The 17,538-nt window shown below is 43.5% G+C and overlaps 1 protein-coding gene across 3 annotated transcripts in view; it reads right to left on the reverse strand.

Annotated features, from left to right (window-relative positions):
• The window catches only part of ILDR2 (immunoglobulin like domain containing receptor 2), a 57,789-nt gene that overhangs the window by 17,531 nt on the left and 22,720 nt on the right, over positions 1 to 17,538 (reverse strand). For 2 of the 3 annotated variants that reach the window (XM_012444712.3, XM_012444713.2), the window contains exons 4-6: positions 5,426 to 5,482; positions 2,558 to 2,704; positions 1,274 to 1,450 (exon numbers count right to left, since the gene is read on the reverse strand). In XM_012444712.3, coding sequence (XP_012300135.2) covers positions 1,274 to 1,450; positions 2,558 to 2,704; positions 5,426 to 5,482 — 381 coding nt within the window. The remainder of the gene's footprint in view (positions 1 to 1,273; positions 1,451 to 2,557; positions 2,705 to 5,425; positions 5,483 to 17,538) is intronic. The other variant, XM_064370376.1, reaches the window with a different exon arrangement.

The raw sequence follows: 17,538 nt of genomic DNA on the forward strand, positions 1-17,538 counted from the left end.
AGTCCAGATACCTCTAGGGAAGAAATGTCTGTTTTACCAACTCCAGCAGCTCATCCACATCTAGGGATTTAAAAATCACCTTCTAAATCTATAGCACATTCAATCCTAACCTTCACTACCCTGTAATCCTGTTCAAATGCCTCCAGAAGAGCCATATTTTAATGCCCCTCTACCTGCCCACCCTACCCTGCCCCTCCACCTGTACCTCCTACCTGCCTATAACCACAAATGAATGGTGCCTCAAATGGGACTAACCTTTGCCTAAATCAGCTCTCCTTACCACTTATCCCATTTTGTCTATGATCTAGACAACTTGGGGTCATCCCGAAGCCTCCCTTCCCTTCATTCCTCAATAACTCATTGTTTCTTTCAAAGTGTCTCTCAGCTTTACCCACACATCTCACTCCCATTGTCTCCATCATAATCTAGATGCTCACATATCTCAGTCGATTCAGCCATACCTTAGCTCATGGTCTCTGGCTCCACTCTCTCCCACTTGCCACTCCCTTTGCCATGGTGCCACCTCTGCCCTCAGGAGTCTGTCCACAGTGGCTCTCACACTTCTGGAGGGGTTTCAAGGCCCTCCCCACTCTGGCTCCATCATATCCTTCCACCTTCTTCTAATCAACCCGACAAGTTGGACACTGTCACACGCTCATACTGTTCTCCCACCCAGCTCTGGGACTTCGTCATGCTGACCTTCTCATTAAGGTGCTCAGCATCCCCTGAAAGTGCTTTCCTAAATCCCATTTATTCCTCTAGGCCCAGCTCAAATTTCAACTCCTCCCAGCAGATTCTGTAACCAGTCCAGTTCTTTCTTCTTCGGACTGATTGTCTTTAGCATACTCTTTAGCATCTCATTGTCTAATAAAGGTCCATTCTCTCCCTGACCAGGACGTGCTGCTTGTCAGAGAAACCATGTCCTACACTTCCTGCAGGCCCTCACAATACCAGTGGACTCCGGAATACCAGGTAGGGATGAAACAACTATTTACTAACTGAATAATCAACATTCAAGGGATACCTTGTCTCTTTTCTTACAGTTTTAGTAACTGAGGAGCCTAAGGAGAAGGCAGGCGTCAGCAATGTCCTATGGCCCTTGGAAAGCCTGACATGCACTCCGAAAGATACCTGACATAGCTGGAAGGATCCCATTTCCGTAATGGAGATAACTATTTTCCAAAGACACATCACTGAACTGTTCTGAACAACAAGGAATCGCTGTTGGGGCCCAAGACAAGCATGGGGCAGGGCAGTCTGGAACTACATTTACCACTGTGGCTTCCTCCAGTGGAGTCACTTGGTGCCAGGGGAGGTGGATGCGGCTTGTCCATCAGCATGCCAGTTGAGGGGGCTCCTCCCAAAGGGACAGAGGGGATGGAGTAAGGGCCAGGGACACCGGAGACGGAGGGAGGGTACCCGGCCTTTGCTGCTTTCCCTGCTTCATACACTGTGGAGGGAGATCAAGAGCAAGAGAGATTACATCGTCCCACCCTCCACAACCCTCACACCAAAAATCCCTGAGGATGCACTTCAGGGAGCTCCTGTGTGTATGTATGTGCATGTGTGTGTGTTTGTTCTCCAGAACTGAACTGATTCATCAGAGTCACCTTCCCCCACTCTCTTGGACTCCTCCAGCTCCACCAAACGGCAACGACATAAGGAATTACAGTGTTTAGTACCTGGCAACTGAGTAATTAAGCGATTCTCGGAGCTGTCACGGCAGCATCCCCAGTGACGCGGCAGCCCACTCTTACCCACACTGCAGGTTGCCTGGGCCCCTCTGGATGCAGCCTAGCACAGGGACCACCCAGGGCTGCTTCAAGGAGGAGCCTGGACCTTCTCTTGAGAAGGAAAGCAAGTAATGGGCTTGCACGTGCTCCCTGCTCTGTGATCTCAAAAGCAGAGCAAATACCTGATTCGTCCTAGAAACTGCTTTATTCCTGAAGATACTAAAGACCTGGTGTACCTCGCTCTTTCAAGATGTGTTTGGTTCATGGCAGGGGTTCCAAACTTAATGTCTATATGGGCTTGGCCAGTGAGGTAAAAATGGTGAATCCCCAAATGAGAACTAGGCCCTATTGTGGCCCATGTCATCATGGGAGTAAATAAAACAAATCTGTGGCTGGGTGGGTGCCCAAAGGCCACAGTCTGCACACTCTTCTTGTATAAAAAGGCGGTTCTCTGCGTGGGAAGGGAATCACCACAGGAGGTTTCCTCTAGTTCGAATGTGCCAGGGAGAGGAAACAGCCTTACCCCACAACCTCCCCATGCCAAACCTGCCCTTCCATTCTATCAGTAGCGTCCATGAGAATTCCAAATGCATGGAGTGACAGGTATGGATAAGAAGTGTGGAGAGGTGCATTAAGGTGAGAAGGCAAATGAGAATGATCATCCCTGAGGCCAGGGGTGCCCAGCGGAGAAGAGAGTCTGGAATGACCAATTTTGGGGGTGGAAGGACAGGAAGTGGAGGAGGAACTCAGCGCACATAGCTGTCAGGTAGAGGGGTAGACATTTCTCTTGACTGCTCTGTCTCCCCACCGATCCCTTTACTCACAGGCTTGAGGGCAGCAGCAGGAATCTGGGCAGCATGGGCAGCGGACATAGCAGCAGCAGCTGTGAGGGCAGCACTGGCACCAGCAGATCCCCACCAGGACGAAGAAGAGGAAGATGCCCAGGAGCACCAGGCCAACAAATACCCACTCTAGAAGGATGTACAAAGAAATCCACACTCGAGGCAGCCCACCTCCAGGGCAGCGCGCACTCTGATTGGCATTTCCCTGTGAAAGGGGGAGAGGAGGAGGAACCTGGGGAAGGAAGCATCTCTTAACAGGAGACCGAGCCCCAACTCTCAGGAGGAACTCCGGGAGTGAGGAGTGCAGACACCCAGTCCCGGGGAACGGAGGAGAGGGAAGAAGGCTATCTGTGTCACGTCGGGCACATGTAACGACCGGCACACAACCATGTGGGGACTTCAGAGTCCCACACTGTGGAAAGGATTTACACTATTGACTGTGGCATCGGAACAAGGATGGGACCAGAGCTGAAAGAATCCTGGCTAGGGGGAGGGAGAACCTTTTCTGCTGGGCTATGAACTGGTGGGTTCTGTGAATACTTATTTTTTGCAGTCAAGTTAATCCTGTCTCTAAAAGTCTAAGTCCTGAGGAAAAGGTCTGTATGTCTAGTGGCCTAGATGTAGTTTATGGTTAGGTGGTTCCAAGCCCCTTAGGTATTCACCTGCTTTCCCTGCTGACTGCCCCTAGAACACCTTTCCTGTACTCAGCACCAGTGCTGAGACCCAAACCTTTTGATTCTACTGGGACAATAGCCCATGGCTAGAGGAAGCTAGAGACGTGGTCTCCATAGGGAAGACACTGTCCCCATGCACAGAGAATGAGTTTGGTTTGATCACACTCAACCTGCCCATGCTAGGCAGGCAGCCTCACCAAGGGCTCAAGTGGCTCTGAGCTTGGATAAATGGCAAGGCCGACATGTATATCAGGATATGTTTGTTAACTCTGCCTCTTTTCACAGTTTTGCCAGAAGCTGAATGTAAATTCCATTTCATCTGCCCATCCAAAAGATTAAGAGAAAGGAAACAAATTGTAATTGGCTTAGATAAAAATGACTGTGGCCCTCAGGTGACGTGTCTCAGCATCATGCTTTAGGGACTTGGCCATAGGACCCCTGGAGGCCTGGGTAGACTGGGGAGAGTCATGCTTTCCTTTAAATGCCAAAAAGACTAAAGCAATTCATTTTGGTTAAAAGCCATCTATCCCAAATCCCTTTACCACGAACCTCAAGCATACATCGTTTTTCTTAAATTTTGATTATTAAATATCCCTTCAATTAAATGGACATTCAGCTGGGAGCTTGAGAACATGACATTTTTATTATATAACGGGTTGTGTAATAATGGTTAACAAAATGACTTTGTATAGACCATAATTTCCTCAGAGAGGAAACAAACAACATGTTTCCTGAATGTCCCTCCTCACTAATCTTTTTGGAATACATTCAAATTAAACAGGTCAACCTCTATTCAGTGAGGGAATGGGAAGGCCTTGCCTGGCTAGAATGGCCTGGAGAGCATTCATGCAGAGGACAATCGATAGTTGAAGGCTTTGGCCTAAGCCTTAGTAACGACACAATAATGTAACATAGCCTGAGATAGAAATGAGCTCTTAGGTTTAGATGAGCTGTATGCAGTGGTGGCTACAACTTGGGTCAAACAGTCAAGGACAAGACTGGAAATTTATATGTGAGAAACAAAAGAATATTATCTGTGAAAGGATTCTTGGAATCAAAGAGAGGCAAATTTAGTCATATAGGGCCAGATACGAAAAACACAGTAAGTCTTTCTTGAGACTGGGAGATGTAACATCTAGTTTGAAGTACTGTAATGTAACATTGTTTGTGTGATGAACAAATGCTTATGAATTGAGGGAATTCTGGATAAGGGGATTACAAAGAGGCACATATTTGTGTCCTTGGGAGCAACATCAGTAAGGAGAATGTCTGTGTTTGGGTTGGCCACCTAATGGAAATCGACTAGAATTCACAGAAGAACAATTAGTAAAGCTCAATGGTGAAGACTCTGGATGTTTTTAAAAACTCGAATTAAGCTAAAAACCAATACCCAGGGATATTTTGTGTCTCTGTTGTGATTAGGTAGCTCTAAAACTACTGCTTGAGTTTGGATATGTTCTCTCCCACGGTTCATTCTTGCTTCTCTCTGTGCCTCCCTCAGTTGTGGACCATAAAGCTGCACCAAACTGATGTTGGCTTATCTAGGTTAGTGCATTCAACTGAAGATATAAAAAAAGACAGAGATGTATATTTGTCATAGATGTCCTTCACATATGGTCCATGGACCCCTAGGAACTTAAAGGGACTAATAAGCCCCTGAAATTGTGTACAAAGTAATGTTGGTCTGCAAATGAGTATTTTTCAAGGGAGGAGGGGTACATAGCTTTCCTAAGGTTTGCGAAAAAAGTCTGATCATGTTATCAAAGGCAATTCAGAGTAACACGGTTGTATAATAATGAATCGGTAAACATATAACTTAGGAAATAAGGAAGGCAGGTAAATACTGATTCTATTAAAAATACCTTTTAGGTATATGGGTACAGCTGAAATACTGAACTGGCATGGAGATTGTCAAAGAGCCTGCATGCCTGACACTGAAGGACTGGGTTGCCATCTCAGCCTATTTTTAATTATCATTATTCTCTTAAGGCCTAGTAACAGAAGGAAGGAATACAATTTAAAAGCCCTTCCAACGGGTTTAGTTCATCTCGGAAAAGATCAGAGACATAGAGACAAATGTGCAAATAAATTAAAGAAGCAATTAGTGACTAAGGCAGAAGCAAGACAGATGGAATAACAGCAAATCAAGCAAATAAAGAGTTAAATGACTGAATACCTGGCATAATCTCCACAGCAAAACTGGGCAAGAGATCAGCAAGCAGCCCTGTCCTGCCTAGAAGAAGTGGAAGGAAAAGAAGAAGGAAAGTGGTTATTCAAAAGGAAAACACAGCCCAAAGCCTGGCTCCAGCTGGTGCCATCCACACATGGGGCCATTAGAGCATGCTCTTTGTGGTGTGAGAAGCGCATCACCGAAGCTAGGCCGAGACAAGAGAATGACTTTCCCTGTCAATCTTTGGCAGCCAGCTAAGTGAACTCTGCGCCTAAACTAAGCGGAAGCAGAAGCAGAACTTTCTCTCCAACTATATATAGGAGGAGGAAATCTCTGCTTGAGCAGGCTGACATACACTGTCTCCATTCATTTATACATCCGTCTCCATACACTTCATTGCAAAGTCAAGCCGGTCTGTATCCAAATGTTCAATCTACATTTTCATACATCCATACACAGTCCTATGTCCATATAAAAACAAAAGTACATATTTGGTTTTAACTCAGAATTATCTCACTACATGATTCTATTTGTGGCCTAAAGATATTTCAATGATTAGAATTTTCAAAGGCAAGGGAAAGATAAAACTAGATCAGTTACACATTCCTCTACACTCCTTCTGGCTTCAGAAATACACTGTACATATGTAGATGGTACGGCTTTTCCATATGGCACACACAGCTGGCATTATATGGACCCAAGTGCCTTCTGCATAATATGGCAGAGAAGCTTAAAAGCTGGAGTCAGAACAGGTGCCCCTCATGGGCTCTGGGAAGCAAAGAGCTGTGCAGGAAACAAGAGGCTGGAAGACATGAGGGAGCAGATTAGTCCACTTTAAAACTAGCCTGATTTACAGAAAGACATAATGAATGCTTTCATCATGTTCTCATATCAAGGTGAAGTCCTGTTATGAACTTCTGCCCCTGTACCAGATTTGTCTACCACACCGAAGCCTTGCTAAGAAACTAGTAGTAATGTAAACAATTAGCAAACTTCCCTCCTTTCAGACTTGTGATGATGGTAAAAAGTCACTGTAGCACCTAAACATGCAACTAAATTCTACTTCATTTAGGTACCTGACACACACCTCTAGAACAGCACCGTCCAGTGGAAATATGTAATTTGAACTTTTCTAGGAAGTACAATAAAAAGCAAAAAAGAAACAAAGGAAATTAATGTGATGCTATTTTTAGCTTATGTGACTATCACCAAAATACTGTCATTTCAAGGATTTAGTAGCCACGTGTTGCTACTGGACAGCACAGCTCTGGCAATCTGTTTCATGCCTATAGATTTGGCTCATTTAGAAAACAACTCTTTCATGTTAAAGTTCATTGAGGTGCATTAGAGAAAAGGTGTGTAGTTCATATTTTGAATCTAAGGTCATGATTGTTCACTGGTTCCCTCCTCTATGAAGTCACCCACAGAAGAGATGCTCTGAAAAAGGTCAAAGAAAAGGGGCTCCCCTAGGACACTAGGGAAGTATGCTGGAGCTGGGGCAAGATTTAGTGAGTGGGGTAGAAGGGGTCTTTGCTCTCTTTTTCATGGCTCTCCTCAACTCCACACGGCCAGCGTGGTAACGTGTATCCTAGTCTATGTGGGTAAAGGTCCCACGTTTAAAAAGCTAATGAGGACCAGAGCACATTCCAAGGATGGGTGACTTAGGCCAACTCTGCTTTTGGCCTTGGCAAAAAAAAGCCTCCTTCTTTCTGTCCTCCATCTCGTGCAGCTGACATGGTAAGATGGCTCTGCTCTTGCAAGGTCTCTTGGAAGGGCAAGTAGGAGTCAAGTGGAACATTGGAAAAAGGTGTCTTCTCAGGCTAGTCTTTGACCCAAGCCTTCATAAAAGACTAAGAGGTGCTCCTAAGGCTTACACAGTTCCCTAGGGTAGGAAACTAGGAAAAATTTGGGGCCAAAGTTTGAGAAAGTGATTAAGAGACAATATGCATTGGTCTCATCTAAGTGTTCTCTGTAAAAATACCTCTTGGAAACGCAACAAAGTAATAAACAACCGGTCAAAGATTTGGGAATTTGGGCTCCTGGAGATCTCTTGAAGACCAGGCAATAATCAATGATCAAGAAGTCAATACATACTGTTTTTTAGCAATCCAGTTATCAGATATATACTTGATGGTGGATTTTATTTTATTTTTTTCAATCTGCATAATTAGCACTTATAAATACATCTCTTGCTGTATCTTGTAAAATCAGAAACTTTGCTAGTGTTTACCCTCTATTTCTCAAGGCTACCAATGTTTTAAACATCTCTGGATATGCTATGGTCTAAATCATCACTTAAATTCATGATAGAAATGTCATTGATGATTGATGATATAAGCTACCAACTTGTGGGCTCCCATAGCTAACTAACTGTGATAATTAACTATAAAAATCCATATATTCAAGAGGATGTGGTACTCACACTTATTATATAGAGCATGTTACATTGGAAAAAGCAGTGGACTGGGAGTCAGAGTACTTAGGGCAATTTTATCATTACTTCACTTGGTGATTACTACAGGCAAATTACTTTCCCTTTCTAGGTCTCGGTTTTCTCGTTAGTAAAATGAAGGGGTTGAATGGAGAAGTTTGTAAACAGAAAGACCATCTATCTTGGTTTATCTAGGACGGTTGTGGTTTATGCCTATGAGCGGCCATGAGATAAGTGCTCTAGCAAAGGCATGTGCAGTGGGCCTAGGGAGCATGGAGGGGGGAGCACCTTCTTAGTGCAGCATTCTTACAGGGCTCTGTCAGAGCAAGTCTCAGTCTTGTGGACTCTACGTGGTAAAGAATTAAACAAAGCAGTTCAAATGTTTATCTGAGCAAAGAAGGTAAGTAAAATTTGCTTTGAGGGGGCTGACCTACCAGAAAAAGATGTGAAAAACAAAAACAGGTGTAATTTTTAATAGCACCCTTTTTTACTCTCAAAGTGTTCTAGTTTGGACAATTAATTACATGGTCACCCTATTTATATCACTTTTAGTTCCCAAATCTTATGCTCAGTGATCGGAGTTAAAAACTCAAATATGTATAGGGACCAGCAGATAATGCATATGAGTGCGGCTGGCCAAATGCAATACAACAGGGAGCAGCTAGAGATGTCATTAGGGGGCTGCTACTAGTCACCTCTAGCCACTTGTGGCCCCATAGAAATGTGTCTTCAGGGTTTCAGATCATCCTATTATTCAAGATTTTCCAGGCCCCAGATTTTATGTGAAATATTTTGATTTTCAAATGTTGGCAACCAATTCAGTTTTTAAAACACTAGGTGAACCATACACAATATGTCTACAGGCTGTGGAGAACCCAGAAATCGTGAGTTTACAACTGAAGGGTATACACACACAGATACATTTATGGGAGGGTAAAACATAAAGCTGGATTTCCCCATAGGCTGTTTAGGTTACCTTGAAGCTGTTCTAACATTGCTTCCACACACAGAATGATAGTAAATACAAGATCTAGTCACCTATGTTCAAATTAAAATTGGAAACAATGGTATTATACATCAAACTGTTAGCCCTTCTTATTTCTAGGAGCTAGAATGAGCATCATGGAAGAACAACGAAGGAACTTGCTTTTTTTTTTTTACTTTAGACTTTTTTACTTTTGTAATTGAAAAAATTAAAATAAGGAAAGGGTGTATCAGACATATGGACAGATGATTCACAAAGCTTGTCACTCCAACAGGAAGACATATATCAAGCTTCTCATTCTCCCTGAAGCAACAGTCAATAGCTGATGCATCCGAAGGTGAAGGCTTCCCATAATGCACCTGTGTAGTGTTAGCTGCAGGGTAGCATAGGTGACGTGTGCGGTAAAGTGGGAGAAATTAAATATCTTCAGAATTCAGAACATAGTAGGAGTTTTGGGAGAGCAGACAATGCCAATACATCATGTCAACAGCAGAGACGGTGCAAAGCTCTGTAGCTTTTACACCATTACTTATATTTTATTGACACTAAAGGCATTTTAAAAAGTGGATTTATGATCTTATATTTCTGAAAATAGTCCACTTCCAGCTTCTTCCCTAACAATTCCTAAGAAACATTATTGCTAGTTAGAAACGCTTTATCTTTTCAGAAATTCTATCACATTCAATGAAGGCCTGATCTTAGAGCATCTAAACAATTGCAGTAAATAAGTTCCAGATTTCAGCAGCACTTTACCAACACTTGTGAATCACTGTCATTCTTCCAGGATTCAGTTTAAGAGTGGCAATTACACGTCACTTTCATGTCTGAGGAAAGGATGGAAAGCAAGCCCTGCAAATAGAAGGCCACATTTGCTCTTTTCAATCTACAGCTCAAACCATCAGTGGAAAATACAGTTTTAATGTAAGCACTCAAACAGTTTTCCCCAAACCTTGCATAATCTATCACTTTTAAGAAATTTCCACATGAATAAACCAAACGAATCAGGCATACTAACACTTTGTACATGCACACACACAAGTGCCTACTGTCACAAACTCTACAGTTAAACACATTCACACGCATTGGGTTGAATGATTAGAGTAGAAACATGCATTGTGAATAAAATAACTTACCTAGCTTACCTATAAAATTCCCTATTTCAGTTGTTTTCTGCCACTGCCACGTTGAAGTTACCCTCAATTGAACTCTTTGTACACATTCCTGCAAACCAGCTCACTGTTGGAATGTCTCTCATTTATTCATTCATCATTCATTCATTCAACAAAGAAACTTATATTTAGCTAGACGCAAGGGACAAGATGTGTTCCTCTGAGACACTTGAGAGGCTCACAGTCTGGCCCACGCAGAACTTGGCTTTAGTTATCTGTTTCTGTGTCACAAGACCTACTAAATCTTCCCGCCAAATTAGTTATCATCAGTCCCGTCTGCATTTTTGACGTCAGGTTCTGCCTGGTCATGGAGCCTTTCCCTAGAGATCTAGTCCTTGCCTGGTTTCCCATTTCTACTCAGAACATTATCTTTGCACATTTCACAACAAATCATGCCCTAGTGGCATTTCCCTAAGTTTTTGTTTTTCACATCTTTTTCTGGTAGGTCAGCCCCCTCAAAGCAAATTTTACTTACCTTCTTTGCTCAGATAAACATTTGAACTGCTTTGTTTAATTCTTTACCACGTAGAGTCCACAAGACTGAGACTTGCTCTGACAGAGCCCTGTAAGAATGCTGCACTAAGAAGGTGCTCCCCCCTCCATGCTCCCTAGGCCCACTGCACATGCCTTTGCTAGAGCACTTATCTCATGGCCGCAATGTGCCTTTGCTTTTACATGTGCCTCCACTAGCAACATGGAAACCCCTCCAGGGCAGGGACTGTGCTCTATGCTTGGCATCTGCAGAAGCCCAGCATGAGAAGGCACCTCACCCAACCCGTCAGGAACTTGAAGTGTTTCCAATAGCAAATCCCCTTGTTCAGTATGCAGGGTTTCTAACTGGACTTCTGATTTGCTGCTCATTATGGTGACTTTATCAACACCAGGTGGAAGTAGGCTTTTAATAAAAATATGAAAGAACTATTCATTTATTCATGCAGCATTATTCTGTACACTGCCAAATGTTTAGCACTTCTGAACTCAGGGAAGAATGCCAGGTGCATTCTCCAGTCGTTAGAACATCCCCAAATGCCATCTTGCTAACTAAGGAGACAGAAGCACCACCCTACCCCACACCAAAGGGTATTTTTGAGGAAGTCATTACAGAGATATAATACACATGAAAATTTCAGCCAAAAAGATTGTTTTGGTCTTTACTCTTAAAACTTAAATCCAAGCTCTAATCATTTCCAAGTCTTCAAAGTTGCAATGGAAGTACAGAAGTTCAGGATTTAGGACACACTTGTTTTCTGAATCTGCCTACTCAATCACTTGATAACAGACACGCTGTTTAATACATTGGAACTTAGGAAAAGGAAGGATAACATTTCCTTTATCCTTATGACATCACTGCTGACAGCAGAGTTATCTCCATTTCTTTAAACTTACTAACTTGGAGTCCTCCTGGGGTTTGCCAATACACCATACAGATGAACTTTCTGTTTAGGACAATAAGGAATGCCTTTCTTCCTCAGCTCTGTGTGGCTCCCCTCTTCTCCCTTATGTTTAATGCACATCTCAGCTTCATCCCACTTTCAAGCTTTCCTCAGATGCCCTAGATCCATTTTCAGGGATGTACTGTATCCACCCCCTGTTCTGTCAGCTCCTAACCCTCCAAAATGTTTCACTCCTATGTCTTTGAGGAGAACAGATGCCTTTCTCTGGCCCTTTTAAGTGTAAAGATGTTTCTATGGCTATGCCTTTAAGTGTTAAGTTGTTTCTATGGCTATTTGGAATCCCAAATAGATTGGAAATTTCCCAAGGGCACACACATCCCAGTTTTTATTCTATATTCCCATAGCAACCATGCATTTAATAAATATAGTTTATGACCATCTATCACAAATGTGGATATAGCCTCCCTTTCTTTTATATATATTTATAAACTACGTTCTTAAGCATTTCATATGTTTACTTTTTCTTTCTACGTCCTTTACATTTTAGTTCACTTTAAATTATAGTCTTAGAGGAGAACAATTCTGACACTGAATTCTATCCCTAAAATAACTAGTATTGGACCATCTACAATTAACTGTTAACAAATGCTCTGGGGTTGGTTTTTTGTTTCTTGTTTTTGTTTTTGGCAGTAGTTATAAGCTTGGCCTAAGGAGCTGTCTTCTATTCCCACAGAACCCTAGAATCAGATTTTATAACTAGAAAAGATCTTGGAGGTCATCTAGTCCATATTCTACCCCATGTTTCAGTGATCTGAGGCTCTGAGAGGTTAAGAATCTTACCCCAAGTCACACAGTCATTAATGATCAAGCCAGGAATAGAACCAGGTGTACTCACCCCAATTCCAGTATTTTTTCCCAATATCTCACCACCCCAAAACATTTGCTTATCTTTCATTTAGTGCAGTAATTGCTTTCTAAGTCTCCTAATATTTGTAGTGAATGACCCTGAAATTTGTTCATGTTTTTGGCATTAATGCTCTACTTACATAATTAAAATACAATTTTTGGATGTAGGAAACGTTGGAGATAGCTGAAATTCTCAGCACCTTTTAAAGTTGCAACCGGAAAAACGATCACTGAATACATCATAACACAGTATGAGCTAATTAAAAAACATTCACCATGCTGCTACAAACTAATAAACCACAAAAATGATTGTGAAGTAATCTGACTTCACAAAGTGCTACAATGATTCAACCTCCACCCCCAGAGAGTGAATAAATACAAAATATTATTAGAAATAGAACATGGTCGACTTGGCCTGAGATGAAATGCAGAAGCCTGCTAGATTGACTTTAAAATGACGCGAAGGAGCGTGGGATGTCATGGAAGGGGAAAACTGAGTTTCTTGGAGCCCAGTATGAAGTCACCGTGCTCCATCCATCAGACTAGCACAAATACAAAGACAGCAAGAATGGCCACTTTCTTTAACCAAAAACGGCCCTGGCGGTCTCAGGCAGACGCAGAGGGGCGCACACTCGCCAGGTCTCAAACTGTCAGAGCTCCTGCCCGTTCCTCCGTGGCCAGCCCCTTAGCGTGCGCCTCTCCCAGGTCCGCTCGTGGGAGCCAATTCGGCAGAGTCGGAGGCACGGCTCCCGTGCGAACGCCTGCACAGCCGCAGCTGCTTTGGAGGAAAATGGGACGACTGTCTCCCGCCCGGCTTTCAAGGGCTGCCATTCTCTTTCCAGAGGAAATCTGAGCCGATTTCTCGGTGCCACCCACTCTCGCGCCCGCCCCGGCTTCCTCCCCCGCTCGGGTCCAGCCGACTTCAAGGCAGCGCGCGGCTGACCCCGCCGCTCGGGCTCCCGCCCGGGGTAACCACGGCAACCGCGGGCCGCCAGGAATGCGCGCTAATTGAAGGCGAGTTTCCTCCCACAGGGATGAGCAACAAGTGAAGCAAAAATAGTGAGTCGGGATAAAGGCTGCGAGGAGGGAGCGACGGGCGCGCCCGGGTGGCTGGGGGCCGAGGGCGGGGAAGTGGCGCCTGCAAGACCGCATTTGTTTCCTTAACGCGGGGCAGTGAACGGCTGCGACCGACGTCTTTAAGGTTCAAAAATCTCACGGCAAATTTTTCAAAAAACAGCTATGACATCAAACCCCCAGCTCTTTGCTGGGCCCCTTTGCTCGGTTCAAGTACGCAGATGAACGGAGATGTCCCCAGGAAGGAAATGCCAGCTAGCAGCAGGGTTCAGCAGGTGAAGGGGAGCCGACACTAATTTCCCCTCCAGTCCTACGGATCTTCCGTTCATTTCAATCTACCGGAGACCCCTCAAGATGGTCAGCAGCTAAAGATGGGTGACCATCGTGCCAGTTTGCCTAGACAGTTCCAGTTTATGCCTGTTGTCTGGCCAGAAATTATTAAAAGTCCCCCATTTTCACTCTCAAGCGTATCCTAGTTTGGATGATAAATTGTAAATTCACCCTATCTAAAGTCTTCCCAACGCCACCCAGATCCTAATCCAAGTCCCGTGTTCTTCAGTCCGCTCCAGACTTCACCAAATGGCCTGGCCTGTGTGACCTAATCCTTGTATTTAGGTTAGGCAGTAAACACCCTGCAATTAACTAAGGGTCATCTACTGAGAAATGGGGGCTTCCCACAGCAACCAAAAGATACCATGCTGGGACAGAATGCTTTCAAATACACTTGCAGGAAGATTTCCACTGGGCTGATTAGCGTCACCACTGGCAAAACACAGTACAGATGTCATTGAGAAAATGTGAATCTATTAGCAATAGGATTGCCAGTTCACAGATGGCCATTAAAGTCTCTGCCTATGGAATGGGCTAAGGGAAAATCAGCTCTTTAGCAGGAGTCCCCAAATGTAGAATTCTCCAAAGAAGGTGCCCTCAGATTAGGGATGACATGCTGGTGATGTGGTGTGGGGAGTAGGAAGGGGTGGGGGAAGGCAGCTAACATTTACTGAGTTCTACGTGCCATTTGATCTTCACAATAGATCTTCCACGTGACTTTTATTACCCCTCCCCATTTATACAGCTAAGGAAACCCGTGCTCATAGACATTGACTTGTCCGAGTTCATATTGCTGCACTGAGTCTCACGGTGCCTGGACTTTATCCAATGTCCAGAGAGACCTTTGGTCAGCTTTACAGCCCCAGCACTATTTCTATTTGGAGCCAGATAATTCCTCTGAGGTATGAGAGAACTACCCTGCATACTGTAGAATGCTTAGCAGCCTCCCTAGTCTCTAGCCACTAGATGCTATACCATCCCACAAGTTGTGATAACAAAAAACATCTCCAAACATTGCCAAATATCTCCTGGAAAGGCAAAGTTGCCCCTTCTTAAGCATCAATGGCCTACATATTTAACATCCAAATACAGCTTTAATATTTCTTGTATTGTTCTCTGCTTCAGAAATATACTTTTATCTTCACCAGAAGATAGTAATTTTTATAGAGACAAGACATTGTCATTTATTTATGTTGTATCCTCACTGTGCTAGGGATATAATATGCAAAAAAAAAGATTTTAAAAAATCATACTTGAAGCAAAAGTGACTCTACTCCATGATGCCTATCAAAGAACGAGGTAGAAAGGTCTGAAGGCCAAAGGAAGCTTCTTGCAAGGAATGAAAGGCATGATCCCACATCTTTGGAGGAACCAAAAACCCTACTCCACTCTTCATTCAGTAGAATGAAGGTTATTGGCAGTCATTAACCAGAATCAGATTCTAGTAGACACTTGGCTAACTTTTCTGGCTTTCCCCCTCCTCCATCCCTTCAACATATTTTTTTTCCAGTTCTTTTTAAAAACAAGACCAGCAAGGGCATCTAAGTAAGCTCAGGGCAGAGCAGGCCAAAGCTAGGAGACAGTGCTGGGAAAAAAGGCAGTGGGGCTGAAGCCTGAAACGCCACTCATTTGTTTTCTGTCTCTCATGGGAAACTGTGGAGTTATTTCAGCTGTTCTGGAAACCTGAAGGCACAGGTGTCTGCTGATGACAGAAAGGATAACTCTGCTTTCTTTGGGAAACCAGCCCTACTGATGCATAATCTGAAGCATATCTGATGCATAATTGAGCTTACAAATGAAAATGTAGGCACAGCTCAAATCAAAAGATGTTCCAAAGAAGTAGCCTCCAAATTTATGGCTAAAGTGTGGCTTTGTAATTAATTCCTTTTCCCTCTTCTGCCAGGAGTAAACTTTTTCTTCCTTCTCCCCCAATTCTTTTTCCCTCTACCTCTGTTTGTAAATCTTAGAAAGAAACAGCAGCAGCCACTCTCAGAGATCAAAGTTTTAGCAGGCAACAAAGACCTCCAAGGAGGCTGTTGCCATGGGAACTCTGGGAGCTGAGGCCCTTTTAATCGTCAAATCTCCTTGGTTAGCAGCACCAGGCTGGGGCTGGCAAAGAGGAGGAGAAGGAGGGAGGGGAAGCACTGGCAACAAGTAGCCTTTCTGAAGAGCCTGAACTAAATTCACAGGGGTGGTGGGTGGACAGGATTCAAACTGAGGCAGGAGTAACTAACACAGGGCTGGGTGCGGGGGCATCTCTGCACAGCCTTAAGGCGCACACTCCCATCAAACATCACTAAAGCCAATTGCAGATTCCAAGATGAACACCCTCAAGAATTAACTGATTTTATATTAGGTTCTTAATAGCTTTTTAATACCAGTGGTCAGAGAAGTTTATTTTAAAGCAGAATAACAATTTCGGGCACAGTATTGTGAATAATTTGATTTAAAATATATACATATATATAATGTATATACACACACATGCCTGCCCATTTCTTCACCACTTGTCAGGAGCCTGACAGGAAAACAATGGCAATTCTGTGGCTTTACATTCAGAGGGAAGAATCAATCCCAAATTAGCGCCTACTCACAAGGACCTGCTGGGAGCGTACCTATTTCTGGCCTCCTGGATTAGCATTGCATTTGGCCCATAAAGGATCACAAATGGAGGAATTCCCCACAATGTTACTGTTCCTTATTTGCCTGACTTTCTTTTCTTCTTCATTTCCTTTAGGAAGTTACTCTTTTTCCGTTTTCCCTTCAGTGCATAAGGTTCAGTTGGGGTTGGTGGTAGACTACAGTCCTCCCACACACAGGCCACCCCCAACAACAGGATTTTTACTCAAACTATGGGGAAAGAGGCACTTTATCCTCTTGAGATCAAAGGTTCTAAAGACCATGGAAGGGTGCACCTGCTGGGGGCCATCATCTCTGCCTCATGCAGAGAGATCCTGCCTGAAAATGAAGCTAACACAGAGAGCAGAGCCAGGAGAAGGAGACAGGAAGACAGAGACTGTTTAGGACTCAGCCGTGCTTGAAGCTAGGAACACCCCTGAATTTATCTGTTACCTAAATCAAACCTCCTGTTACCAGAGTTCCCCTAAGCCAGTTTGAGCCTCTCTCCCTTACAATAAAAGCTCTGAAAAATACAACAGTCAGCTCTGGATAGTGAGGTCTTTAGGAGATACTTTCTTCTGTACTTTTCTGTTTTGTTTCAAGTTTTTACAATAAGCATGTATCTTTTTTTCTAAAACAGAAACAATATTAAAACAACACAAAACAGCATTATTTGAGGTATCACCCTCAATAGAGAATTAATTCTGCCATCTGGGGATCTTTTAAATAAAGTCAAAATCATAGAAAGTACTCCGAAAAACCATCTTGTTTATTGCAATATCCCAGATAAGAGAACCTGTTCCATTTCCAAAGTTCATCAGAGAAGGAGTTTCTTATAATTTCCCTCAACCATCTACAGTTCCCAAAAATTGTTATTTACCATTAGGACTGTCTTCCTTACGGTAAATCTAAACACTCCTTGCCTCATATCCTCTTATTCTATTCTCGGCCCACAGCAGGGGTGTTCATCCAGTCACATTTCCTCCCAGGCCTTTTCCCACTTTTTCTAATTAAAGGCCTTTAAAACACAAGCTACCACATAGGACATCAGAAGGAAGGGGTCAAGCCCTCAGATTGTACATCGAAGGACACAAGAACAAGGCAAGCTGCTTTTAGATTTTAAAATAACTTCCCTGTTTGAACCTTCCTGAAATGGTGAAGTCCTTTGCCTGCCAGCTGGAGATGCCCCAGGGAACTTTATTCCTATCCAA

The sequence above is a fragment of the Aotus nancymaae genome, unplaced genomic scaffold, assembly GCF_030222135.1.
Source record: "Aotus nancymaae isolate 86718 unplaced genomic scaffold, 86718_ANA_hifiasm-v0.15.2.pri h1tg000108l, whole genome shotgun sequence".
Taxonomy (NCBI): Eukaryota; Metazoa; Chordata; class Mammalia; order Primates; family Aotidae; genus Aotus; species Aotus nancymaae.